Raw genomic sequence first — 26,979 nt, 5'->3', positions numbered from 1 at the left:
AAGAGAACAGATTATGCTATTAAGATCGAAAGAGAAGATATCGTGACCTGTGAAGCGTTCCAAACTCCCTTGAAAGGGCAATTTTTATATCCTTGAGCACCCGCAAACGTAAATCCCCCTCGCCATCGTGGGTGGATCGTGAAATCAAGGCAAAAATCAAGGGAACAAAATAAAAAGAAATAAAAAAATGAATAATCATTGAGGCCGTGTGACAGGGTCAGCAGAGTTTCCTCTCAGATGACTTCAACCACGATCCAGGCCTGCATCCATGGTACACGGTCGACATGCCTAGATGCTATGCTACAAGGGTGAAACGCGTCTAGCCTCGCCACGAATGGAGAAAAAGGAGTCAATTGCTCGGATACAATAATAGCGGTGAGTGAGATTGGGCTGTGAAGGGAGGAAGGGCAGGTGAGCATCGTGAGATTTTCAGACTGCCGAAGACGGCAGGCGCAGGGTCCGATACATGGGTTCGCCCTTCTCGAAGGTATGGAGAAAGCCAAGAGCCTGGAGGCTACAAAGCACTCTGTACTTCCTCATCTCGTCGTCATCGCGGGCAAGGCAAGCTCGGTGTAGGGCTGGGAATTTGATATTGGGGTACTACGACGACATCATCGTTAGTCGTGGTTCGTAGCCATCACTGTATTGAGCTGCCGCTGCCACGGCTACAGAGGACGAGATCTGATCGTTTTGAGGTCGGCTTCAGCTTCCGCTGGTTTGCCATTCCCCCAATGGGGTGCTCGGCTTCGAGTGATTGTGTCATGATTATCCTGTTGACCTTGCCGGGGGGATCTGTCCTAGGAAGGCAGGATATTTTTGTCCTCGGCCAGTACACCCGCGGATTCAGCGCGACCTGTCATGCTCCGTCAGGCTTGGTTCTGCCTGGGAGCTCCAAAACGCCACAGTTCAGGTTTCCTCCCCCAAACTCCGGATTATCGGTACATTGTCCGGCCAATCGCGGCGCTGGTATAGCCTCAACCTGCCTTAGCGTCCCCGGCTTCTAAACCGTGATTGAACCCCTCCGAACTTGGCAAACGACACTCAATGCTGCAGTAATTGCATCACTTAGGGGTCATATCTACAAGCAGTCCCTGATATCTTGATTCAAGAGTAGTCATAGCATACTGGTGTATACGAGAACCACAACAAGTGCTGGAGCCTGGAAGTGAGTTGGGCACAGTACCTGCTTCGAGCCTTGGCCTTCCTTCGGGTTACCGGATTAGGCAGTTCCTGACCTGCCGGGTGTGATCTTCAAGCTGATTCAGTTCGTCAATCATTATTCTACCCTCGTGACATAATATATCGTCGTAGTCGAGCTCCATCGGAATGCAGAACCGTTAGCCATACGTTTTCATGAAATCCCTGATTCCTTCCTCCGGTTGGCGAAATAGACCCTCCAGCTTAATTACCCGTAGCTGTCCCCCAGTCCAGCTTCATGAGCAGCCGGTCGACCCCTGCAGCCTTGCGCGGCACGTACGAGCAATCGTTCGTTTGAGCTACCGACCAGGTCTTGTGCGTGTTACTCGCCAGCTCAAACATCATTCGTCCTTCATCCGTCCGGCTATCATCAATCTCCCTCAACCGCGCCACGACCTCTTGGATCGACCGCTCGACGTCTCTTCGAGCAACTTGAAGAGCGTCCCATACCTCGCGCTCCTCGCTCGCATAGTCAACTAGGGCATCAACCACCCCTTCGTCGGTCTCCAGGTCCATGTTGCGCTGTATACTCTCTAGTCGAATGACGAGAGCGATGAAGTGGTCAATGCATATGAGCAGCCCCCGCAGAGCTTGTGTGAATGGTGTATTAGTTAGATATAAAGACTGCACGAGGGAGTAGAGATATCGGCGATGAGCAGCCGTGAGAGCTTCTGGGTCGTGCCGTCTAGGAGTCACAGGCTCCGAGTTGGATACTTCAGATTCACCGTCAGCAGTCACGGGCTGGCCGGGATTATTATTATTTGCCTTTGATGAGCTGGCGGTTCCCGGTCGAGAGCCTGGCCGTGATCCTGGCATGGGGCGTGTGTCAGATACTCCTGCTTCAATCCACTCCCGGAAATGCTGCCATGACTCATTAATAACTTCCCCTTGAAAGAATGTTCCAATCTCAGAAAGCACAAAGAGAGATGCACTGTTCGTCGCCCAAATAGCCCGCATCTGAGCAAGTCTGGCATTTTCTCGTTCCCTCCCCATTCGGAGTCTACTCTGTCCGAACCGGCTATTACTCCGTGGAGGACCCCAAGGCGAGGGATAGCTTCTTCGTAGTGGTGTGTGCTTCCACATATCACCTAGCCGGATCTGTGCGCGCCTGATGCTCAACAGATACGAGTGGATCTTCGAATAAATCGAGATGTCGGACGCTGAAAGGAACAGATCGAGAGGAGGAAGTACTTGCACTGAAAGGGATGTCGGAGTGGGAAAAAGAAGGTCGTCAAAAGGGACGTTGGAAGTTTCCGCCACAAGCTCAGCTCCAGCTCCTTCAGACGTTAATCTAGGATTTCGGTCGCGCTCTTTTGCTTTGATCGATAATCGGACAAGCTCTCTAGCAAGGTCCAGCTCGTCATCTGCCGAGTCCTCTTCATTTTGGAGAGAATAAAGTTCAACCCAAGTATTGGTCAAAGCTGTCACCAAGTCCCCTTCTTTAATCGCGAGACCATCGACGTTGTTCTGTGCAAAGTTTCTGAGAACTGTAGCATCTGGTCTTCGCTGTCGTTCTTGTAAGCGACTATGAGCATGTGACACCAATGCGGTAGCAAATTCGCCTCGTCGTAGGAGCAAGAAGTCGTGCAAAACAGAGAGGATTTCGAGAATTTTTGGAAGAGGCAGTAGTTTAGAGAGCGTGCTCTGTGATAATGAAAGCCGGATTGAATTGACGGCAGTAGACAACTTTGACGCTGAGATAGGTGACTTGAGCTCCGCAAGATGGGTAATGTGTTCGCCATGTAGGGTCACTGGCGATGTCAAAAGTGCCTCAGTTGCACGCCGATTGGAAGGCCCACGCTTCGCTCGAATAAGGTTCAACGTTTTGCCTATGAATAAGACTGATGCTGCAGTATGAGTTGAAACAAACTGAGGGAGGAGGTTGGCATGTATAACAAACTGCATGACCGAGCCAGATCCTTCCCGCTCGGACGTACTAGCTTCTTGAATGAAGAAATCGCCTTTGCCCAGAATGGGAAGGTTGCCATACAGCAACCACGTTGAGAGCTGTCTCATCCAGGCGGTCTCTGCCGCACCAATCAAGAGTAGTGCCATCTCCTCAATGTCCACATAGCCAGTTTGCGATTCCCCGCGAAGGTGATCAATCAGAGATGCACCCGAGCAGCTCTGAGAATTTTCCTCCTTGGAGGCGGGTTGTATGAAGCGTACGAGTTCCCAAAGCCATTCCAAGCGTCGCGTCCATGGTGAGAATTCCCCAACAACCGTCGCCAACGGGACTATTCCGTACCCGCCAACATAGCTACTGTCCTCGGCTATGATTGCCTTCTCAACCTCCAGTATCTTCTTCTGGAATGCTCCGAGATGATGACTGCGAATCGCTGTAGAGACAGCCCGGGATATGACCGACGGGTGGGTGGAACAGATATGTGCCGTATGGGCTCGAAGCTTCGCGTGCAGGCGGCTTAGACGGGCGAGGGGGGAGAGGAGCGCCTTTTCTGGGGGCGAAAGAAGCGGAAAAGATTCTTCAGAGACGACATCTTCTTCTGTTTGGAAGCTGAAGAGAGACGACTGCTGACCGGAGAGGGAGAGAAGGATCTCGTGGAGCATCCTGGTTGAAGTTCGCTACGGCCGTGGGTTAGTTCTGAGAGCCGAAAGAGTTGGTGCTGCAGAGACAACTCACACTAACCGAAATGGCAGGTCTTTACTCTGCGTTGACTTCTGGCGTTGCATATACAAAAGTCCACTCCCCAGAATCTCGAGCCGACACATGTAAGATGGTGAAGAACACGATTGGGGTCATGGGTATTCAAGCCGGGCAAACTATCGCGACACGTATAAGGAGCAAACGCAGTTCAACGTAGATCATTCGAAACAAGGATGAAGATACGCGACTGATGGAAAGCGAGCTTCAGGTCATGGCGCTTTTAAGTCGCGGAGACAGAATCTCCCAGGGTGTTTCACAGGCGCGGCGAACCGGCCGAGGTGTGTATGCTTGAAGTTGCGGTGCCTTCCATCATGGTCTCGCTTTCTGCCTCAGGCACTAATAATAGAGAGCCACCTGAGGATTGGCCAAGCCCTGGGAAAGCCCCGCTTACAAGCCTCAGGCCATCCACCTTAGGTAACCAGTCGCCGCTTTAGCAAACAGGCCAGGCGTTCATCTTCCCCTCTTACGTCGCCGCAGACAACTCCTACACCTTCTAATTATTTCTCTTTGAGTGATTTATCAGCCTTTACTACCCTCTTCAGCCTTTTCCTCATCATACATTCTCTGCGCATCTCCTGTCCATCTCATTCTCCTCTTTCCCAACCTTTGTGCTATCCTTTTCCCTCTCTCGTTAACCCCGCCTTTTGAGCTTCGAAGCTCCGCTTGTTTGTCAGAACTCACCGCTTGTGCTTCCTCTTGGGTCTACCCTGGGAGCTGCAGACAAGAGTTGATATTGCTTGAAAGTCTTGCTTGGAGCAAGGCTTTCATCTCTATTCTTTCACAATTCCATCCTCCGATCTTCCCGTTCGTGACGCTGCGAAGCCGGGCAAGCGAAGAGCGTCTGCCGATTCGGAAACTCGACCGGAGAAGAAAGCCATGACCGTACGCTTCGTGAATTGCGGGTAGCTTAGTCTATCTATGTCCGTGCCTGCTGACGAGTCTAGGACTCCAAGATGGAGGTCGATACCCCTACACAAGAGACTGTCGAAGCTATCAAGCATGGCGAGATCGATGAGTCCCTGTACAGCCGACAGTTGTGAGTATACCTGCGCCAGCTCACTGCCTTCTTGTTAGTTCAACCCTAATGTTGTTCACTGCCAGATATGTCCTTGGCCACGAAGCTATGAAACGGATGGGCTCATCGAATGTTCTCGTCGTTGGTCTGAAAGGGCTGGGTGTCGAAATTGGTGGGTCTTATTCGTTTACTGTTGCGACGTGCACATAATAACCGCCACAGCCAAAAACATCGCCCTTGCCGGTGTCAAGTCCCTCACCCTCTACGATCCCGCCCCCGTCGCGATCGCCGATCTTTCCTCTCAATTCTTCCTCCAGCCACAAGACGTCGGCAAGCCGCGTGCAGAGGTGACAGCTCCCAGAGTTGCTGAGCTGAACTCCTATGTCCCAGTTACAATCCACGAGGGTAGCAATATCGCCGAGGACCTGGAGCAGCTTAAGCGCTACCAGGCAATCGTCCTTACCTTGACCCCATTAAAGGAACAACTAGTAATCGCAGACTTTTGCCACAAGAATGGTATCTATCTCACCATCGCGGATACATTCGGTCTGTTTGGATACCTTTTCAACGACTTTGGGAAGAACTTCACGGTCGGTGACTCTACAGGCGAGGACCCTGTGAATGGTATTGTGGCAGACATTTCCGAGGAAGGCCTCGTCTCTGCGCTGGATGAGACCCGCCACGGCTTGGAAGACGGCGACTTCGTGACTTTTACCGAGATCAAGGGCATGGACGCTCTTAACAACGCTGCTCCGAGAAAGATTACCGTCAAAGGCCCTTACTCATTCTCCATTGGAGATGTGTCCGGCCTTGGCTCCTACCAAGGCGGTGGTCTTTTTACCCAGGTCAAGATGCCTAAATTCATCGACTTCCAGCCTCTTTCCGAACAGATCAAGAAACCCGAACTTTTGATATCCGATTTCGCCAAATTTGACCGACCTCAGCAACTCCACATTGGCGTTCAAGCCCTTCACAAGTTTGCGGAGGCTCACGGTGGCCAATTCCCTCGTCCTCACCATGAGAGCGATGCCCAGGAAGTCCTCAAGATTGCGAATGACTTGGCAGCAAGCCAGGAAGACAAAGTTGAGCTCGACGAGAAGCTTCTCAAGGAGCTGAGCTACCAAGCCCAAGGTGACTTGAACCCCCTGGCCGCTTTCTTCGGAGGTATCGTGGCACAAGAAGTTCTCAAGGCAGTATCCGGAAAGTTCGGTCCCGTGCAACAATGGCTCTACTTCGATTCGTTAGAGTCCCTACCGACTTCAACCACCCGGTCTGAAGAGGCTTGCAAACCTCTCGGCACCCGCTATGACGGCCAGATCGCTGTTTTTGGTAAAGAATTCCAAGACAAGATCGCCAATTTAACACAGTTTTTGGTCGGAGCAGGAGCTATCGGATGCGAGACACTCAAGAACTGGGCGATGATGGGTCTCGGCACTGGTCCTAAAGGCAAGATCTACGTTACTGATATGGACCAGATTGAGAAGAGCAACCTGAACCGACAGTTCCTATTCCGCAGCAAGGATGTTGGCAAACTTAAGAGTGAATGCGCTTCCGCTGCAGTTCAAGCAATGAACCCTGAGTTGGTGGGCAAGATTGTGACCCTCAAGGACCGTGTCGGACCGGACACTGAAGACGTCTTCAACGAAGACTTTTGGGAGGGTCTTGATGGAGTCACAAACGCGCTTGACAATGTGGAGGCACGAACCTACGTCGATCGCCGTTGTGTCTTCTTCAGAAAGCCACTACTCGAGAGTGGTACTCTTGGAACGAAGGGAAACACTCAAGTCGTCCTTCCTCGCATCACCGAGTCCTACTCTAGCTCCCAGGACCCGCCAGAGAAGTCATTCCCAATGTGTACCCTCAAGAGTTTCCCGAACCGTATTGAGCATACGATTGCTTGGGCCAGAGATCTCTTCCAAACATACTTTGTTGGGCCGCCAGAGGCCGTCAACATGTATCTGTCCCAGCCAAACTATATTGAGCAGACGCTCAAGCAGGCTGGAAATGAGAAGCAAACTCTGGAGCATCTGCGTGACTTCTTGGTGACAGATAAACCGTTGACCTTCGACGACTGCATTGTCTGGGCCCGGAACCAGTTTGAAGCGCAGTACAATAATGCCATCCAACAGCTGCTTTACAATTTCCCCAAAGACTCGACAACGTCCACGGGACAACCCTTCTGGTCTGGACCTAAGCGTGCTCCTACACCACTGAAGTTTGATAGCTCCAACCCTACACATCTCGGGTTCATCATTGCGGGTGCCAATCTCCATGGCTTCAACTACGGAATCAAGAACCCCGGCCTCGATAAGGACTACTATCGGAAGGTTGTGGATAACATGATCATCCCTGAGTTCACGCCCAAATCCGGAGTTAAGATTCAGGCGGATGAGAATGAGCCCGATCCAAATGCTCAAGCTTCGGGCTCTTCGTTTGACGACAATGATGACACCAAACGCCTTGTCGAGAGCCTTCCTTCCCCCAGGTCTCTTGCAGGGTTTCGTTTGAACCCCGTCGAATTTGAGAAAGACGATGATACCAACCACCACATCGACTTCATCACTGCAGCCAGCAACCTCCGCGCAGAGAATTACGACATTCCTCAGGCTGACCGCCATAAGACGAAGTTTATTGCCGGAAAGATTATTCCTGCTATCGCTACTACTACCGCCCTGGTTACAGGCTTGGTCGCCTTGGAGCTATATAAGATCATCGATGGCAAGGACGATATTGAGCAGTACAAGAATGGATTCATAAACCTTGCACTGCCATTCTTCGGTTTCAGTGAGCCCATTGCGAGCCCCAAGAGCAAGTATCAAGGCAAGCAGGGTGAAGTGGCTATTGACCAAATTTGGGACCGCTTCGAGGTGGATGACATTCCCCTGCAAGACTTCCTCAAGCACTTCTCGGACTTGGGCTTGGAGATCAGTATGGTCAGCTCAGGTGTCAGCCTTCTTTATGCCAGCTTCTACGGTCCATCTAAAGTGAAGGACCGTCTTCCCATGCCGTAAGTTTCTGGAGATCCTGATGAACACAGAACTCATCTACTAACGTTTGTTTGAAACAGGATGAGCAAGCTCGTAGAACACATCAGCAAGAAGCCAATCCCCGAGCACCAGAAGAACGTTATCTTCGAGGTCACTGCTGAAGACCAGACGGAAGAAGATGTTGAGATTCCATATGTGATGGTAAAGCTAAGGAAGTAGAGGGACAGCTGTTCGATGAAGAAGAGTCTAGATATGCGCGTCAAAAAGCCTAATCAGTCCTAGGATTATACAGATTACACAGTTGTTGAACCATACCACATCATTGAGAACACACTGGATGTGCATAGTCATGGCTTTGTCATCACCAAGTCAGCTTAGTGACCCCTCCGTAATCAACGTCATGCCGCTCTAAGCTCCCCCGCACCGTCTTGCGCGCTTGCATTTATAACTGAGCTTTTCATCCAGCTTCACTGCTCGAATCCCCTTCATGTTTCCTGCCCTGCGTAGAGTTTATCAGCTTGCACAGCATCTCTCTTCATCGAGCGTTCTTTCGAAGCCGTCCAGCTTCATCATCTCCAAAACCCTTTTCGCCCCCGCACCACCGCTCGCCGCAACACGCACCATGGCCGTGAGTTCTTCCCTCCGATTGCCCAATTCCTTTCCAGGGTTAACTTTATTTGTTGCAGACTGGTAACTCGGCAAAGATCACCGACTGGGTGAACCCAGCCGACAAGTCTGGCGAATTCAAGCGTCAAGTTTCCTCGTTCCGAAACTGGATCTCCAGGGAGGCTGGAGCTGAGTTTCCCCCGGAGAAGGGCCGATACCACCTTTATGTGTCTTACGCCTGTCCTTGGGGTAAGTATGCAAAGTTCAATTCCAGTTGGCAGAGGCTTATGTGACTCACAGCGCACCGAACCCTCATCACGCGCAAGCTGAAGGGTCTCGAGGAGATTATTCCTTACACTTCCGTGCACTGGCACCTTGGATCAGGTGGTGAGTACCTCATGCACTTACATTTGGTGGAGTCAAGAGAAACTAATCATATATATTCTTCAGGTTGGAGATTCGCAACCGCTGATGAGAACATCCCCGGAGACAACACCACCCCGGACCCATTGCACCCATCTTTCACCCACCTCCGCGAGATCTATTTCGAGAGTGAGCCCGACTACTCAGGCCGCTTTACCGTCCCTGTCCTCTATGACACAAAGACAAAGCGCATCGTGAGCAACGAGGTACATATTCACCCCACTACTCCCAGACCTACTATTCCACAAACCAGACTAACAATCTCCACCAGAGCTCTGAAATCATCCGCATGTTCTACCACGAGTTCGACGACCTCCTCTCAGAAGAATACAAGAAGGTCGACCCCTTCCCCGCAGCCCTCCAATCCGAGATCGACGCCAGCAATGAATGGATCTACAACGACGTCAACAACGGCGTGTACAAGTCCGGTTTCGCAACCACACAGGAAGCCTACGAGCGTGCCGTCACAACGCTCTTCTCCTCCCTCGACCGGATCGAAGAACACCTTGCCTCATCCAACTCGCCATACTACTTCGGTGACAGCATCACAGAGGCTGATATCAGACTCTTCACTACGATTGTCCGATTTGACCCGGTCTATGTGCAGCACTTTAAGACGAATATTCGCGATATCCGCTCCGGATACCCGGCTATTCATGCGTGGTTGAGGAAGCTCTACTGGGATATCCCGGCGTTCCGGCAGACGACGCAGTTTGAGCATATCAAGTTCCATTATACCAAGAGTCATACGCAGATCAACCAGTTTGCGATCACGCCTGTTGGGCCGTTGCCAGATATTCTTCCCAAGGATGAGGAGGTTCGGGCCATCAAGAAATAAGATATTTGTCGCTACTCGTATATAAAGAAAGATTGTTACAGTTTACGAAAAAGGTCATTTATAATAATGGCTGTTTTGATAGCTCAAAATACCGGTTCCATATTCCTCTATACACTATATAAGTCTATCCTAACCGTAGCAATCGGGTCATCCTAGATACAAGGGGGAGGGGGTAAAAGAGAAGAACAATGCCGCAGCATACTTCCAACACTCCCCGGAAATTGTACATATGAGTTTTCAAAAAGAAAAGCAGCAAACTCCGTAGAATGCTTCGTCGCAGGACGCCTTGCCATGCGAGAGTAGATCAAAATGTGAAGAGAAAAGAAACAAAAGCCGTACCAAAACAGAACGTCATTCGGGGATAGAGTGTCCCCTGTTGACATGGATAGAAAAAAACTAGCTAGAGGTGACAGGTGTATTCGGATAGGAGGTATGGGAGGCATGGAAGGTAACGGGTATGGTGAGATAATAGCTGGCGCATTTGCGATCAAGTTGGCAAACACGTGAAGAAGCAGATATGTCGATTTCCGCCGTAGAGAAACCGTGAGTGTCGTATACAATGCGACTGGTTTAAGGGTATCTTGGTAAACGCATCTAAAGAAAGACCCAACAATAAAATGGTCGAATGGTGGACAAGCGAGTGGTTTGTGGAGGCCGGTGGCAGGTCGAGTGAGTCTTCTACCTCAGCCCAAGCATTCGCTTTGAGTTTTCGTAGACAACGTAGCTAATGGATACCGCCGGGGCGACCTTGAGCATGTTAGGCGTAAGTCCCTTGTAGAGTCCGCGGAAGCCTTCAGCCTGGATTGTTTTGCGGGCAACATCGGCGATGCTGTCGTATGTTGTAGGATGCAGGACGGTGCCTTGAGCCTGCATTCGGGTTCGGAGTACGTTCAGGGGGTAGACGACCGAGGCGCTAACACCCCCGCTGAAAGCACCGATAGCACCTGTAGTGAAGTTGGAGAGAGGGACGTCGTCCTCATGGCAGCCATGTAAACGAGCTTTTCGAGCAAGAAGTGTACGCTTCAGGTATTCGAACGTTGACAAGTCGATAGCTGCGTACGGGAACATGCCAATGAGGCCCAAAGGCAAACCACGGAAAAATCCGAGCAGGCCATTTTTATTCCAGACCTTCCGAGCTGTAGCAGCGATGAGCTGGTTTCCCTTCAGGCCGCCTTCGACGACTTCGCACTGCATCCGACTGCAACACGGGTTAGAGACACGCCGGAAACTAGTGAATGAGGAGCACTTACAATTTCAAGGTATCAAGAGGATACACAAAACACTGAGCAACCATTCCACCGCATCCTCCTGATAGAAATTGTGAGGTCGGTTTTAAGCGCTTTGGATCGTTGTGACCTTCGAGGCGGGCAAAAGCACGTTTCGCCGACTAAAGTAGGTCAGTATTAATTTGCCTTCAAGACAATTCGCCAAGGTAATCTGACCTCATAGGCTCCGAACTTGATGGCTGATTCTGGCATGACCTTGACAACGTTCAACCCATTCCCTACTGTCGTCAGCGCGATCCTTTCTCGTCTGAAGTATACATACCCGCGAACAAACTCCGAATGCCTCCAGCCCTCCACAACTCCTTCACTGCATCAACCAGGGTTTTCGAGGCTTTTGCAGCGGCTTTGACTGGCGCTCCACTTTTGGCTGTATGGACGGCGGCCGCTCCGGATCCGGTCTTCGCAATGAGATACACTTTGAGACGATCCAATGGCGCAGTGGCTGTCCTGGACACGGCGCCTGCCATACCACCAGCAATGAAATAACCTAGTTGAGGAGTATTCTCGGTCAACTTCTGTTCATAATATCGAAAGGACATCCACATGGCGACGGTCCTGGGTATGGGCAGCCACTCCAATTCCAGGTCGGAGTCATGCTCAAGCGCAGGCGGGGGTAGTGCAAGCCCGGGAGTCTCGGCATAAGCTGGCGGGATCAAGGCTGTCAAGATGGGTGCTGGGAGGATAGTGTACAAAACGTGTCTGATGGCCAAAATATAACGTTTAAGAAACGAGTGCTCTGTACCTAAACCCTGCAGATCGTTGATGTGGACATCTCCTTCCGGGTTTAGATTGCCCGTGGCCGTGTAGTATGACAGGACGGCGTGCAGATCAAAGGACGAATAGCCGGAGAGGAAGAGGAGGAAGTCTCTGCATGATCCGGATCTGTTAGAGAATGCACAACGGCTCCGCGAGCAATACATACCTCCACTCCGGGTATGTGATAACGCCATCATTATTCGTATCGACGTCGGCAAAGAACTCATCGAGCTTGGCGTTTGATACGGTGACGCCAGACTTGGAAAAGGCCGTCTTGAGCTCGGTCTTGTCGATTTCCCCATTGCGGTTGTGATCAATACTCACGAAGAGCTGCCAGAGCTCAAGCTCGGCGCGGTGGACAAAGTCTCGAAACTCTAGTAACCATTAGGATGGTCAAATCACCAGCCGGCTCCAGCCGTCCGAGTATCGAGGATTGATCACGATAAAATGACGTGTGATCTTACCAGAGTATTCGATGAAACCATCTCCATTCGTGTCGACCGACCGGAAGATTTTCCGCAGCATATTATCCGCATTCTTCAGAGCTGACAGGTAAAAAAAAAGCAATGTTAGTATCGTGTACCGCAGTTCGGTCAGGCGCACCGAGAAACACGAGACGAGGTCACAGAGAGTCACTCACGATGATCGATTTTCCTCAGACCCTTCTTGAGCCCATTGTAATCCAAGTGATCCCGCTCTTTGGCGCCCAGGCGTGTCCAGAGCCTTGCGACTCTTTGATCACGTTCATCTTGCGACTCGCCGCCGGCCATATTTGGTTGGAGGTAATATTATTATCGGGATTCCGTCATTATTTTCAAGGAGGGGTCAAAAGATCTCGGGCTCGGTATATCCCCGGTGTTGAAGGGGTATGAGAGGCGTAGATATAGCGTGAGCATCGAATCTGCAGCGGATCTCTTATAAAGATAGCTGATGAATGGCAGATATCGCAGGCTAGCCTTTAAAGCCTGATAGTGGTTCTGAGAAATCCACCAGCGATGATTTGCTTTCTTGGTGATGGCGCGAGGAAGAAAGAAGTTCCGGCTTACCGCTCACGGGACCATGGATTAGCTTCACTATACCCTTTCTGGGAGGTCCTTGTGCCAACCATCCAACTGCAGAACATCAGGTTCTCTGATGACTACATTATCTTCTTTTTCTCCTTATCCCGTTCACTTTTGGAGGGGAAGACATACTACTATGTCTATATACATACCGCATTGATCATCTATTTTTCCGAGCCGAAGACGGAGTGCATGTTCGTCAGGTGTTATCGCTCGGCGGCCCCTCTACTATACCATGACGAGAACAACTTTGACCTGACCTGAGCAAATCAAGACATCATGGCCGCTAATTACTGGGCATCAACCCAGCGTCGACACTGGTTGTTCACCAGAGAGCGACTGGCTGAAATTCGAGAAGGCTTAAAGGAGAAAGACAAAGTCGCGCACTCCCAATTTCCCTTGCCCGATCAACGATTGCTCAATATCTACTTTAGCCAGCGTAAGATATGTTAACCTTTTGATTGAACAAGCTTCGGGCTAACATTACATAGAGCTAGGCAGGCTTGGCAAAAGGATGTCGACTCGACAACAAGCTTTGGCCACTGCCCAGGTGTATATCAAAAGATACTACACCAAGAACGAAATAAGGAGCACAAACCCTTATCTTGTCCTCACGACTGCATTCTATCTTGCCTGTAAAATGGAGGAGTGCCCTCAACATATCAGATTCGTTGTCGGCGAGGCCCGCGGCCTCTGGCCAGGTAGGAGAAACACAATCACAAATCCTCTGTGTCGTTGCTCACGCCTTGGCAGAATTCATCGCTCCAGATGTGTCGAAGATAGGCGAATGCGAGTTCTCCTTGATTTCAGAGATGCATTCCCAGCTTATCGTGCACCATCCCTACCGGACTCTATCGGATTTGCAAACTGAGTTAACCCTTACCTCAGATGAGGTTGCTCTTGCATGGTCTGTGATCAATGATCACTACCTCACCGACTTGCCTTTACTGTACCCTCCTCATGTCATTGCCGTCATGGCAATCATTGTTGCCGTTGTCTTCAAACCTAGCAGCCAGACCTCCTACCATGGCCACCCGGCACCAATAGCCGGGGCAATGCGAGAAGGGGGCATGAATATCCTTGCGGCGCTCGGGGATAAAGGTGGAAGTGGACCTCCTGAAAGGATTCAAAAGCTCATTGCGTGGCTGGCCGAAAGCGAGGTCGACATCAAAGCTGTCATCGAATGTACACAGGAGCTGGTTTCATTATATGAGGTTTGGGAGCAGTACAGTGAAAAGAACTGTAAGGAACTACTTGGGCGAATGGTGAAAAGCAAAAGCTTGGATAAGTAAAGCTATTCGGCCTTTTTCCCTTTTGCATATATATACTTAGCTTAGAGCCTGCATCATATGTTCAGATTAGCGACGCCCAAATTGTTGTTTTGTCTTATGTCCTGAGGCACGCATTAGATATATTCTAGACATTCCAGGGATGTTCCTACGCATTTCCTTATACAGAAATTCTGTTCAAGGCTAGGACGTTTATACCAAGCCAACACCATCTTTCTTATTCTTTCGCGTTACACTTCCAGTACATTGTACTTAGTTTTCATCTTGTCAGATCCATCATACTCCGTAACCGCCTCGCAGTCAGGACGCCAACAAGCCATGGAAAGCGATATCAGGGATTATGCCATGAAAGCCGCATTGACGAAGACTATCCCCACGTCAGAAGAGTTTCACGAAATTAGGGTTTCAAGTAACTCAAACTGCTATACGTAGCAGTGTCAGACATCCTGGTTTCCCTCTAAGAGCTTGCCACGGCGCCAAGCGATTTCTTTGATTCGAGACGTACAAGATATACTCCGTATAGGATGTCTCTGTTTTGAGCATTACAGTGCACCACTCAAGCGCAGCTATCTTTCTGCTCTTGAGCTTGGTTCATAGTAACCATGCTACGGACCTTGTGGGCAATGTACATTTGCTTCTGTCATGCCTGCCAATCCCCGAGTAGTGACCAGGATCAATATGGATGATTGCTTGCTCTCCACAAGCTTACCTGCGTCCAAAGTCATCAAAAGCTCCTTCGGGGTAAGCTTGTGTAACAACAAATGATCATCTTCTGGTGCATGCTCCGGTCAGTAACTCCTAGACGAGGGCAAGTAGTATAGCAAGGTTGCTGCCGGAATCATCGATGAGGTGAGGTACTACTCTGGCTCAACAAGACCAATGGTATAGCAGGCCATGCAGGTCTCCTTCGGTTTCGCCACCATGGAGAAGGTGAAGCTTCTCTTGCAATGGCACAATCGACCAATACTCCCAGCGGCCCAGTGTCAGACTGATGATATAGATTATGTAATTGTTTTGGTAACGGCTGTGGCGAATATCTGACGGACAGCAATGCTCCGTTACGGAGTACGATGTATCCCATCAAGGGATGATGGGAGCAACAATGACACTCTGGATGATGATGATGATGAAATTCGACCTCAACGTTCTCTTCAATGTGCGGTCTCCCCATATGGTGGGGAGATGTGACCACTCGATGACTCAATAATGGAAGGATTGGGTGGCTGAGGGCTCAGACATTGAAGATGGTCAAAGAGCAAAAAGCAAAGCCACAACATCTGTGGCTTGAACAGATGAAAGCCCCGGCAGGATTGAAATCCCGATCATTATTCGTCCATTCTCGTCCGTTATCGTAGAATACTACGTAATAATAAGGACGAGAGATGACCCCGGAGAATTCAAGGGGTTGGATCCAAGGGGTACCGTTCCTCCTGGGACTCCCAGCAAGAACTGCAGCAGCATTCATGTGCCGCGAGAGATTGGCTTTTATGTAACCATACTTGCGCATTTTGTGCTCCTGGGAAGTTGCAGCTGGCGCCACTGTTTTCGAGAATGCATTGGAGTATCGCTGCTATCGCCGTTCAGGAAGTTGGCGCATATCAATCTCTTCGCCCAAGTCGCACGGGTCCCATGGAAAGGTACGGGGAAAACGTTGGGAGCAAATCACCAGCAACCGTCTGTTTGTTGTGGGTGGGGCTCCGATCATTTGGCCGCAAATCATTTCCCACTCTCATCGTAGTGGGAATTTGCCAGCGCATGCCATGCCTCCTCCGTTCCTGTCCTCAGAAACAAAGACTGCATGATTCGAGTTTCAGTGCTGTCTCCAGGCTTCAAATCCCACGAGAAGCAGACCTTGGATGACCCCATATGGATTGCAAACCGTGCCAAACTAATATCCGTATATCCGTGCTTGGGTGAGAGTGTCTCAAGCATTATCACATATCACATTCAGTCAGCTGTTGATGATCGATCCACCTTCCCCTCTTTCAAGGCGAGGCTGTACCAGTCGGAATTTCCTGGGCCATGGTCTCCTGCATTGAATGCGCAGTCCAGAAGAGATTAGCCATTCCTTCAAGGCCCCAAGGAGGAGAGGATGAGCAGACAGTTGGCAGCCTTAAGCGGCTAAGCCGGGAACGATTCTGATCGCTTTCAACAGCCACCGGCTCTGGACGAGGGTTGTGGAGGGCTAACTTGAATCAGACTAGCATGGTGATGAACGTCATTTTAGCTCCACATGGTAGCCGCCCAGTTCAAATTTACATGCTCTGATTGGAGAAATTGCACTAAAAATTGCAAAGAGGCCCACTCAACACACTTTTGTCCAAGTATTATTGGAGTAGCCTCAAGGAGTTGCCACTGAGCTGCCGCCGCTGCGGATCTGGTTGGGCTGTGGCCTGCCCTAAAGCTGGTGCGTGACCTCAGGCGGTGGTTAGCACCGAGCTTGTGGAACTAGTGCGTTGCAAAAGTTACACAGCGCCCTTGAAGGGATCTTGGAGCGGGGGTTCAAGCCCTGACGGTAATTTACAGCACCAAAGTGCCTTGAGAATGGGTCCACCACTCAGCCCCAGCGAAAAGCAGACTTGAAATGACCGAGCGTGCAGCCCCTCTCGCCTCCAATCGAACTCTCTGGCTCTGCTTTTCTCCCGCTCCTCGTCCTCTTTTCTTCGCCCTTGTCCCGCCTTCGATTACAGTCTTGTTCTCCATCCCACACTGCGTAAATTCAACCCAACCTTCCTGCATTCACTTTACCTTCTCCTCCTCAACGTATTACTATTCTTCCTTCTTTCACCCCCCTGCGTTGTTATATCCTTCTTGAAAAGAATACTTCGCCCCATTCGCATTCCAGATACCTCCTTGTTATCTTTCCTTTTACCCTTTTCCTTGCAAAAGTCCTCCGTCTTCGTCTCTGGTCCTTGCTTGTATCCACTATTCCGTGTACATTGACCGTCCTCTCCGACTTATCTCGCCGATTATTACTTTTATAATACGCCGAAGCCAATATGTCGACTTTCTACTACGGACAGCACCAGCAGCATCAGCAAGCCCCTCACCACGGCGCCACCGCTCACATGACAACGTCAAATAACCATCACGGTGGCCGCTCCCGGAGGGGTCCCAAGATGGCTGCTCAGAATGCTCAGCGCCAGTTCCGGGGTGTCAAGAGCATGAGGGAGTTGGCTGAGGCCCCTTCGGTCACTGCTTTCCGGGCCAGATTTGAGGCTGGGCGCTCTTTTGACCTGGACGACGACCTGGAGTTCTGTCCAGGTCTTCTGACAGAGGACGATGTATGTTGTCGCTACTTGGATCAACCCCTGTGACTCGAGGAGCCCCCTATCACTGGGATTCTATCTGCCGAGAGACCCGTTACTGACTTCGATCGCGATGTAGCTGCACTCGATTCACTCCGCTTCCTCAGATCGATCGTCTCTCTCTAGCGGCTCGCCCGACATCTCTCCAGTTCAGCATCAGATCCAGCCCGTTCAGCAGGTCACGCCGTCGATTTCCTTGTCTCCCGCTTCGTCCAATACGTATCTTCACTCCGGTAATTATAATCAAGTGAATTTCCAGCAGCCTTCCGCTGTCCGCGCCCGCAAGGTCATCCCTATCATCAACCCCACCACTGGGATGAGCATGACCAGCCCGCCGACATCCATCTCTCCGGCCTCGATGCAGAACGCTCAGCGACGATGGTGAAAGCCATTATCTGCCAAGCTGTCATCTTGCTGGCGAGGAGCTTCACTGTCCGCCCACGACAATTTTTTCTTTCAATATCGCGCAGCTTCTGCATCATCGGTCTCCCTAACCGCGGGTCATAATATTCACTGTTTTGTTTCTCATTAATCGTTCGATACGACCAAACCTTCTTCTTCTCTCACGATCAACTCTCAACTCGCCTTTCCCTGTTTTCACGAGCTCGCGAAACATAAAGGATACATTGTTTGTATATACACCTCCGATCACGATTTCCTAGATTGATGCTTTTTCGACTACCTGCGAGCGACGGCGCCTGCGATTCGACTCTTGCATTCTCCAGCGATACCTCTCTTGTTTTTGCTACACTTTCGGTTAGGGACAACCAAAATACCTTATTATCGGCCGCGGGGTTTTAGGCCGCGGTGATGTATAGAAAGCGGCGATTTTGCCATTTGGGGGCACGGAGTTGTTTTCTTGGGAGTACTATGGCGGCTTTGCCAGATCAGATCCGCTTCTAGCGACTTTGCCATGTTTCTTTGGGGGTTTGCCAGGTTACACATTTTGGGTGGGAACGGATTTTCATGCGTTTAAGGATCTAGAAAGGCGGGAACGATATACGTCTTGCATTGGTTGGGCTCTGTTAAACTTCGGAAGGTTGTGCTACGTTTCTATCTTGCATATGTCTTGTCTTGACCTCTCTACTTTGTCTTTGCTTCTGTGTATATGGTTGGGGACAGCAGTCCCTATTGTTCTAGGTCCGCTGGCTGTGACTCCATGGATTGGATCATTGTTCAATATTGGTCTCCCACGGGTGACCCGAATAAAAATTGTTTTTCTATTCTCTTCAATTGATTTTCCTGGCAACCTCTCGTAGTGCACTAGGTGTCTTGGTGACTTCAGGTCTGAGTGACCCCGGAATATGGCAGTTCCTTGCCATTGAAGCCTAATAAATAAAGCTGTCAGATAGCTATGGTTTTATCTCTCCGCAAAACATCTTCTCTTGTCCGTCTACAGACTGTATCATCATGGCTCAAGTGTGGTTGTTCGGAAATATATCTTCCACCATCACCTCTAGTTACATGTACACCAAATCTTACGATATACCTCATATTTGGGAGTAATAAATCTTACTTAGCATTGATGATCGTACGCTTGTTTTTCTGGGTTAAATGAGCATGTTGACATGGTGACATGTTGCGTGGATACGATGTTGTGAGCGTACAAGAGGTATCACTATGGAGACCCCCAACCACAACAACAAGCCAGTCGATCCAGCATTTTTCTAAGTCCTAATAAGCATATAAAAGCATAAATAAGCGTTCTTACTTCCACATTATAGCGTCCCGCAACTTAACCTTACAACCATCCAAGTCTGGCTAGGAGGGAGTCAGGGACCTCACCAACATAATATGCAAGCCCTCCTTGTAATCAACATGCGATAAGAATAGCACAGCGAAAACCAAGATCTACCAATCCCTTCCCCCGGAACCCATTTACCTCGGCTACCAAGCTCATCCGTCGGAAGCAGTTGGAGTGAAAATGGAGCGCAAAGCTGTCGTGGTTCGCAAGAACGATTAAGTATTTATGACGTCACCAGCCCATCCCACCAAATGCAGCGGCGGTGGTTGGCCAAAAACACCGGGGAATGACGCCAGGTCAATCAGGTTGCTCGCAGTCACTAGCAGAAGCTCTGGCTGGTTTAAATACTTTCTGGTTGGCCACTTGACGCTTGGTTGAAGAAAGAAAACTCCGACTTCATACATACAAGATCCTGCGATTAGGTGAGATATACTTTCGAATTGATAGAGAAGAGAGGAGGAGATGATGACTGACAAAGATATGACAGAATTGACTAAACCACCATTACTCCAAGCATACTCACGACAATGTCCTTCCTCGCCTCCGTCCGCGCAACAAGCCGTCTGTCTCTGCGACAGACCGTGGCCTATCCCGCTGCCACCTCTCCATTCCACACATCTGCTGTCCGGTCAGGTCTGAAGGAGGGAGATCAGAGTATGCATTGCCTGCCCCTATCTTACAGACAAAGAAAGACGATGCTGACAGATCTTGTTAGACCGCGATGATGAGCTACAAGCCTTCTACGAAGAAGAGAAACAGAGGCAAATCAAGCTGCACAAGGAGGGCAAGGCAAAGTGGAACCAGAATCTTGCTAGCAATTCCGAGGCCTCGGTATATCGCCTCTCTTTCTGATTCTTTTCTTCTTGCTCGGAGATATATGTGTAAGGCGACAAGAGTGCTAATTCATGTTACAGGTCAAGGCGGATCGGGGAGAGGTTAACGACAAGGAGAGCTTTACGGATTTGCAAGATCGGACGAAGAATGAGGCCAGCAAGAAGAGGTAGATCTGGTATCTGCTATGGTTAGGTGTTCTTTCGTGTTTTTTTTTTCTTTCTTGATTTACCTTGCATACTAGGTCTAGAGGGCAGATTGTACTAGCAATGAACTCTTAATCTGATATTTCAATTGGTCAAAACGCCCTTTCGTGTCTGTTCGGGCCCTTCACAAATTCGTACTCCGTAGAAGATACTGCTGTATTGTGAATACTCTTCAAGAGTATGTATAGAGCTGTATTATCGTGATAAGCCCAAAATAGAAGCCCAATTTCCTCACAAACGCCGTGTCATCAAAGGAGTGTCCCTGACTCTAGCCTAGAGCAGATATGAAACTGAAAATCAACGCCATCGCGCCGCCGACAGGTATAACACTGCAGCAAATGACAAATAAAGCCCCAGCCGAAGAAAAGAAATGGTCCCTCATCTAGACGGCGGCTGTCTCACTTATTTCAAAAGGACGATCAGGATGACCAGGACAATGATCAAACCGATGATCGTCATCATACTCCAGTTCTCCCGAGCCTTTTTCTGTATCTTGTCAACACGCCGCCGCGCATTGTTCAGCCTGCTCTGGTGTCGTTCGACTGTGCCGTCCATCTCATCTAACAGCGCAACATGGCCGTCGAGCTCATCCCCAATCTGGATGCTCAGCTGATGTTGTCGCCCGATTGACTCGCCCAGCCGGTCTAGCTGCTCATCCTGATCTCGCATGACTTGTTCGTGATGGTCGTATACTTGCTGATTAGACATGCCGGATGTATCCACGCCATCCGGGGACGGGTCATCGCGGTATGGCTGGAACAGATTCCGACGGTTCAGGTCGTCCTCAGCGGCAGCGGCATCATCCATAAACCGAACAGACTTTGATGGTGGATGCTGCGGAACCGGCTGCTTGAGGTCTGGAGATGAATTCTTCACATTTGTAAATTGCGGCGTTTGCGAATCCGGACGCGATGGGTCGTCAGCTGGAGCCGCATCGGGGCCGCGGAACTGCGACGATAGGTCGCTAAATTGCGATCGGAGGTGAAAAAGTTGGTCTCTTAAATCGGAGGCCCCTTCCTCGTTTGATTCTTCCAGTCTTGTCACTTCGGATTCGACGGCATCGATGCCTTCACGTAGGGATTCGAGCGAGCGGGAGATCTCTCCATCTTGGCTATTGGGTTCTAGATTCAGCGAGATGGCCCGTTGGCGTTCGAGGAGGGAGAGTTTGATGTGATCGGCAAGGAGGAAGAGCTGGGATGGGTTTGGCATTTTGAGGCGTTGTGCAGTGGCGTTGGGAGTTGAGAGAGAGGATGTGGAAGCCTTGGAGGTCGATGATGGATGACGGTCTGGGCAACTGCGGAGGGGAGACAGCGCTAAGACCGCACGCAAATGAAGAATGGACCGAGGGTCAACAATACGAGAGGATGTAACAGGCACTGGAGAGGTAGTTTCAACAAGACACGACTTTTTTCTCTTGCATCTGAGATCAACCTGTTTATGACGTGCTTACAGATAGCCCAAGGCGCAGCCGTCTACTGACTGTATCTGCATAATCAAGTAGACCCGCCTGCGGCAGTGCGGCGCCGCCGGGCCATGGTCGGAATAACATTCAAGAACAGGAGTATGGCTCCGGCTGTTGGTCTAAGCATTGTCATTCGCGGTTACCATTTGCCATCTCTGGACGGATTCGACTCCCCGCAATGCCCGCTTCCACTCCCACTTCCACCATCCCGAACGATCTCCGCTCACCCTCATCCTCACCCTCGCTCTCTTCGACCTCGATCTTCGCCGCCAATGCTGCTCCGCGAATCGCTCCTTCTCCTTCGCTCACCGTCAGCCACCGTGTAACCCTCATGACCTGTCCCTCGGAGCTATTGTTTCAGCTTGCTCCCCCACCATACATACCACAGCGGACGATCCCTTGAAACACTTCCCCCTTTCTGCAAGGGAAGCCATTGTCTTTTATAATACATCTTTGAAGCGGCATCTTCCAAACCGCAGGCATGAAGCTTGACCAGTTCCTCGCCATGGACGTTGGCAGCGACGACGACGGATTTCTTGATTTGCGTGCGCTCGAGTACATCGCCGACTATGACGACCATCTGATGTGCCCGATCTGTCACTGCCCGTTCATCCGACCCGTGCGCCTCGAATGCGATCACGTCTTTTGTCAGACTTGCCTAAATTCCGCTATCAGGAGCTTCGCGACAGGTCGCGATGGCTTTACCTGTCCGACGTGCCGAACCCCCACGAGAGATGTCTACCTTAACGTTCCTCGGCTCTTGACGAATATGTGCGATGAGATACCGGTACGGTGTCCATTTTCGAGTGAAGGGTGCAAGGAGATTATTCCGAGGGGACACATCCAGTCGCACGCAGACAAGTACTGTAGATACAAGTTGATGGATTGTCCAATCGCTTCTTGCGATCTGAGGACTCGGAAGAAGGACCTTAGCCCGGAGGATAAGTGCATGCACGAACTTCATAAGTGTCTGCGCTGCGATGAGGATATCATGGAACAGGACTACGAGGTATGTTGTTCTTGTCACACAATTGGGAAAGTTAGATGCTAACCGGCCACTTGTTTACACAGGAGCATGTTCAAGAGCTATGCCCTAGCCTCAAGACAACCTGTCCAGATTGCCAGGTCACCGTCTTCCGAAAAGCCCTCCGCGAACATATCGAAGCCTGTCCCGAGGCAATCCACCCCTGCGCTGCCTCTAAATACGGCTGTCCTATCAAGATGAAGCGCGCGGAGTTAGGAACCCATGAGCAAAATTGCCCCCTCATCACAATAGGACCCTACTTTGAAGCACAGAACTCCCGCCTCGACTCCATGGAACTCACAGTCCGCCATCTACAACAGCGCAACGAGATCTTCGAGGACGGCCTCGCCTCTATTCGCTCAACACTCGTCGAATCATCCCGTGCCTTTTCAGCCCATCATAATAACACCGCTACGAATAATACCAATGATACCCCAGACGCACCCTCCGCCTCTAATTCCCGCTCAAACCCTCGATCATCAACAACAACAGACGATTCCGCAACACCCCTCTCAAATGCAACAACCTACCTTCTCTCCCTCCACGAATCGCTCCGTGAGGAAGTCGCCCAACTTTCCCACGCAATCACAGACCTCGACGCCCGTGCGAGCATGGCCATAATGAACGAATGCCTCCGGCTGAAGGAGGACATGGCCCATACAAATGCCGCTGTCAATAGTGTCCGCATGCAGGTACAGTGGCTTATGAATCCGCGGCTGCACCAGGGTCAACGCGCCGCTGCTGCCGGTGCGTCAACCGGAGGTCAAAGCTCCGGTGATGGGAGATCTGGGAGTGCGGCGGCCTTGCTGAGGTCGAGGAGGTTGAGTGATACGGGGAGGGAGGGGACGAAGCTTTGAGTTTGAGTGCGCTTTGCTGTTTGCGATCGTTGTTCGGGTTTTCGGAGTTGTGGGATTGCAGTTCGCATGCATACGTGATAACGATTAGTATAATACCATAGAGAGAGAACGAGACTATTGACAGCGAGTGTGCGAAATGCTCTTTGACCTGACTCGACTGGACAGACGGACGTCTCGAATCAGGGCAGGGGCATACCTACAATGAATGATACCATACTTTTACTTTAGTACATTCTATGGCCAAGTAATCACAAATAAATCAACAACTCGATTGAAAAGCTAACTGACCTCTTCGGTAACCTGCGGAGTCGTGTATCCTGCACTAGGGGCGCGGCTCTGAAGGTTACCAGAAGGGTCAGTTAGACCTTGAACGAATCCGCCGACGTCTATCCGTACCGTACCAACCCAACCCACCTCTACACGAAAGCTCAAGTCGTCACTCTCATTAAAAGAACATGACCTCATCACGTCACAAAACATTTAGTACCCATATCCACCACCATGGCCCTGCCCATGTCCATAACCCCCATGCCCTTGTCCATGTCCCTGATGATGCTGCTGATGCGGAGGCGGGTGCTGACCATGCCCATACTCCCCTCCATACCCCTGCGGCGGCCCTCCATACCCAGACTGATTATGTCCACCATACTGATGCGGCGGAGGCGCATGCTGCCCGCCATAGCTCCCATACGCCAGATCAGGATCTGGACCGCCATATCCGCCTGGAGGCTGATGGTGGTGCCCTTGCGGCGGCGGCGGCGGGGTATGCGACGAGTAATGAGAGCCACCGTCATAGTGATGCTGCGGCGACGGCTGAGAGGGCCGAGCACTATCATTGTCGCTTTCTTCGCGCGTTGACCCGCCTAACCCGAAGCTGGAGAGCTTGCTGCTTAGCTTGTTGATTCCGGGGATGGGCAGGCTGTTGAGTTGGTCGGAGAGTTTCTCCCAGGGGAGCTGCGAGCCGGAGCCTGAGCCGTGGCCTGAGGAGGAGGGTTGTTGGTGGGAGGTGGAAGTGTAGGACTGGGAGTGCGAGGATTGCTGCTGGTAGGAGCCGTAGCTGTGTCCTCCGCCGTGGCTTTGACCGTGACTCTGTACATGGCTCTGACCATGGCCCGTCCCGTGCGCTGAATTACCGAGCGCCGCGAACCCCCCGTGCTGCGAGTGCGAGTGGCCGACCTGGCCGCCGTTGTTCTTCCCGGTCTTTACGCCCTCGGAGCTGAGGATATCGTTGAGCTTCGCGCCGCGATCGGGCATGGCGTTGACCCAGCCCTGCACGGCCTCGAACATGGTGCGGTGGGCTTCATTGTGCATGTTGCGGAGTGCCGGGTGGTGGAAGACCTGGAGCGCATCGTGCAGCACCTGATCCTCGGAGATGTTGATGTTCTCCCAGGCGTGGAGGATGCGGGGCGTCACATACTTTAGGATCGCGGAAGCGACGTGGCCCGCGGGCTCGTTGAGGATGTTTGTGAAGTGGTCCTTGGACAGCATGGAGTGTGTGGGGTCGGTGCAATGTGGGTTCGTCCAGGGCTCGTACTGGTGCTTCCCCGAGGCGTCAATTACGCCTGCGGAGCCGGTTTGCAGGGACTGCGAGGCGGCGTTGATGATGGGGCGGATGAAGGGGGCTAGCAGGGACATGATGAAGACGGTCACTGTCTCGCTGATCTTCTCGACCAGAGCCTCTAGACCCGGGATCTTCTCAATGATAGATGAGATCCGGCGCACTACCTTATCACGGAATTCGAGGATCGGGTAGATCTTCGCGATGGTTTCTGCTGGGTTGATGTCGGGCATCCCCGGCACGCCCGTGGGCTTGCCTGTGCTGGCACCGGAGGGTGCGCTCGCCCTGCTTTGCTCGTAGCCACCACGGCTACGCTCTGAGTCGTCGTTAAATCCGCGGGTGAACTCTTGGGCTGCGTATCCGGAGCGAGCACCGCTGTGGGTGTTTGCGGACTGCTGAGCCTCTGAGCGCTGCTGGAGCGCCTGTGCCTCGGCGACCAGATCGCCGCATCCTGGGACTTTGCCCAGGAGGCCAGTGAGGGAACTGAGCGAGTTCGACGAGGAGCTCGACTGAGCGTCGGAGAGGGCATTGTCCATCTCGTTGATTTCCGACTGGGTGAAGTGGTCCGTAGCCTCACCGAGCACCGAGTGGAAGAAATCAACCATTCCGAAGGTTCCCGTTACAAGCGGGTAGACGTGATGACCACGAATGTTCATCTGGGTCGAAGTACCAGTGTGTGGGAAGACGTTGCGGAATCCCATTTCCCGAAGCGCAAGCTCGCAGTAGTTTGTATGCGCGGCGAAATCCTCGAGGGTATGGAGACCCTGACCCAGACAGCGGAGTGCCTCGTATAGATCCTCGTCATTGCCCTTGCGGTGTCCACTGGTATATAGTCTTCCGTAATGGATGCTGCGAGCCAAGCTGTACTTGATATACGCGGTACTCGTAGCCCAGTCTCCGCGCTCGTTGGCAATGTAGTTTTTCATTCCGGTCTCCGGGTCGACCTCGAGTTCGATCTGGCGGATAGGGCCTCGAAGGCGCTGATCGTACTGGCGAGCATCTTCGTTATCGGCGTAGTCTTTCGGGTTACTAGGAAGACCGATTAGCTCAAGGCCCGACCAACCAAACAGGATGGGAAAACTAACTCAATATGCTCCTCAGGACGATAAACCCCCAATCGATCAGCCGTCACCTCAAACTCCGCGGTAGCATAACCGAACGACAGGAACGACAGAATCCAGACGAGAATGCGAATAGTATCGGCAGGGAGACCCTTGAGGGTACCGACGTCCATAGCCTGGGAGCTGCAAAAGGGGGAAAAAAGCCGTCAGCCAAATTGCATGTGAAAGGTGCACACGACCAGCTGATCAGAAAAGAGCGAAAACTCACTAATCCCGCAGCCAGTTCCCAAAGTACACGCGCTTGACCATGTTGGACGTCCACTTGTGGCCCTTGATGAAGGCAATTGTCTTGAGCATATCTTCGATATCGCCATGGCGCCAGTTCTTCCCTTCGACCTTGGAGATCGAGGCGATGTCTGCATTGTTGGGAGGTTTGTTAGTCGTTTGTTTTGTGTGTGTTTTTAAGAATGGCGGATGGGAGCTTACTTCCGGCGCCAAAGGCGTGAACTTGGCAGGGGAGGAGGAGCAGGACGAGCCCCAGAACGAGCAGGGTACTCAGACCCAGACTCAGGCGAGGGGCCATTGTGGTGACGTTTAGAGATGAATGTGCGTATGCGAGCAGATCGCGGGGTAGATGGAGGGAAAATTGCGAGAGGAAGTTCAAGTCGGAAGAAAAGAACGACAGCTGAACTTTGTCGTCCGGCGACCACAGATGACCTCAGATGTCTCGGTTCCCCACCACCAGCGCAGGATCCAGCCCTATTCGCATAGACAAATACCGAGGAGCATACGCACGCTAGTACTT

General features: G+C 51.3%; 10 protein-coding genes across 10 annotated transcripts; 6 read left to right on the top strand and 4 right to left on the bottom strand.

The window, feature by feature from the left end:
* Positions 1-1,202: 1,202 nt before the first annotated feature.
* On the bottom strand, positions 1,203-3,937 carry BJX68DRAFT_29934 (putative gamma-tubulin complex component GCP4). Its single transcript, XM_071048925.1, has 2 exons — positions 3,839-3,937; positions 1,203-3,780 (listed from the first exon to the last, which is right to left on the bottom strand). The coding sequence occupies exon 2, from the start codon at positions 3,763-3,765 to the stop codon at positions 1,402-1,404; it is 2,364 nt and encodes a 787-aa protein (XP_070901402.1). The 5' UTR covers positions 3,766-3,780; positions 3,839-3,937; the 3' UTR covers positions 1,203-1,401.
* A 401-nt stretch (positions 3,938-4,338) lies between these two features.
* ubaA (E1 ubiquitin-activating protein ubaA) lies at positions 4,339-8,792 on the top strand. Its single transcript, XM_071039413.1, has 4 exons — positions 4,339-5,049; positions 5,100-7,884; positions 7,945-8,719; positions 8,771-8,792. The coding sequence occupies exons 1-3, from the start codon at positions 4,947-4,949 to the stop codon at positions 8,081-8,083; spliced, it is 3,027 nt and encodes a 1,008-aa protein (XP_070901401.1). The 5' UTR covers positions 4,339-4,946; the 3' UTR covers positions 8,084-8,719; positions 8,771-8,792.
* Positions 8,272-9,807, top strand: BJX68DRAFT_29794 (glutathione S-transferase family protein). Its single transcript, XM_071048922.1, has 5 exons — positions 8,272-8,492; positions 8,551-8,719; positions 8,771-8,857; positions 8,921-9,099; positions 9,165-9,807. The coding sequence occupies exons 1-5, from the start codon at positions 8,352-8,354 to the stop codon at positions 9,729-9,731; spliced, it is 1,143 nt and encodes a 380-aa protein (XP_070901400.1). The 5' UTR covers positions 8,272-8,351; the 3' UTR covers positions 9,732-9,807.
* On the bottom strand, positions 9,723-12,543 carry BJX68DRAFT_274359 (calcium-binding mitochondrial carrier protein; the record flags this gene model as incomplete). Its single annotated transcript, XM_071047647.1, has 7 exons — positions 9,723-10,929; positions 10,982-11,118; positions 11,174-11,238; positions 11,280-11,884; positions 11,940-12,147; positions 12,238-12,318; positions 12,414-12,543. The coding sequence occupies 7 exons, from the start codon at positions 12,541-12,543 to the stop codon at positions 10,410-10,412; spliced, it is 1,746 nt and encodes a 581-aa protein (XP_070901399.1). The 3' UTR covers positions 9,723-10,409.
* A 342-nt stretch (positions 12,544-12,885) lies between these two features.
* ssn8 (cyclin-dependent protein serine/threonine kinase regulator SSN8) lies at positions 12,886-14,544 on the top strand. The gene is made up of 3 exons (XM_071048921.1): positions 12,886-13,273; positions 13,326-13,535; positions 13,588-14,544. The coding sequence occupies exons 1-3, from the start codon at positions 13,114-13,116 to the stop codon at positions 14,124-14,126; spliced, it is 909 nt and encodes a 302-aa protein (XP_070901398.1). The 5' UTR covers positions 12,886-13,113; the 3' UTR covers positions 14,127-14,544.
* A 2,486-nt stretch (positions 14,545-17,030) lies between these two features.
* Positions 17,031-18,014, top strand: BJX68DRAFT_29678 (DUF4452 domain-containing protein). Its single transcript, XM_071048920.1, has 2 exons — positions 17,031-17,407; positions 17,511-18,014. The coding sequence occupies exons 1-2, from the start codon at positions 17,123-17,125 to the stop codon at positions 17,814-17,816; spliced, it is 591 nt and encodes a 196-aa protein (XP_070901397.1). The 5' UTR covers positions 17,031-17,122; the 3' UTR covers positions 17,817-18,014.
* Positions 18,015-19,102: 1,088 nt separating this feature from the next.
* BJX68DRAFT_231878 (uncharacterized protein) lies at positions 19,103-20,281 on the top strand. The gene is made up of 4 exons (XM_071039412.1): positions 19,103-19,597; positions 19,663-19,829; positions 19,891-20,006; positions 20,090-20,281. The coding sequence occupies exons 2-4, from the start codon at positions 19,703-19,705 to the stop codon at positions 20,177-20,179; spliced, it is 333 nt and encodes a 110-aa protein (XP_070901396.1). The 5' UTR covers positions 19,103-19,597; positions 19,663-19,702; the 3' UTR covers positions 20,180-20,281.
* BJX68DRAFT_231876 (syntaxin family protein) lies at positions 20,282-21,676 on the bottom strand. The gene has a single exon (XM_071039411.1). The coding sequence runs from the start codon at positions 21,419-21,421 to the stop codon at positions 20,615-20,617; it is 807 nt and encodes a 268-aa protein (XP_070901395.1). The 5' UTR covers positions 21,422-21,676; the 3' UTR covers positions 20,282-20,614.
* Positions 21,677-21,768: 92 nt separating this feature from the next.
* Positions 21,769-23,800, top strand: BJX68DRAFT_231875 (putative TRAF-like signal transducer). Its single transcript, XM_071039410.1, has 2 exons — positions 21,769-22,683; positions 22,746-23,800. Exons 1-2 carry the CDS (start codon positions 22,156-22,158, stop codon positions 23,553-23,555), a joined length of 1,338 nt encoding a protein of 445 aa, XP_070901394.1. The 5' UTR covers positions 21,769-22,155; the 3' UTR covers positions 23,556-23,800.
* BJX68DRAFT_231874 (heterokaryon incompatibility protein Het-C-domain-containing protein) lies at positions 23,788-26,833 on the bottom strand. Its single transcript, XM_071039409.1, has 4 exons — positions 26,661-26,833; positions 26,443-26,590; positions 26,199-26,357; positions 23,788-26,142 (listed from the first exon to the last, which is right to left on the bottom strand). The coding sequence occupies exons 1-4, from the start codon at positions 26,755-26,757 to the stop codon at positions 24,036-24,038; spliced, it is 2,511 nt and encodes an 836-aa protein (XP_070901393.1). The 5' UTR covers positions 26,758-26,833; the 3' UTR covers positions 23,788-24,035.
* Positions 26,834-26,979: the final 146 nt, after the last annotated feature.

Source organism: Aspergillus pseudodeflectus, assembly GCF_044049435.1.
Source record: "Aspergillus pseudodeflectus strain CBS 756.74 chromosome Unknown BJX68scaffold_11, whole genome shotgun sequence".
NCBI classification, from domain to species: domain Eukaryota; kingdom Fungi; phylum Ascomycota; class Eurotiomycetes; order Eurotiales; family Aspergillaceae; genus Aspergillus; species Aspergillus pseudodeflectus.
Note: the sequence above shows the minus strand (reverse complement) of the source record. Positions and strands in the feature narration are given on the sequence as shown.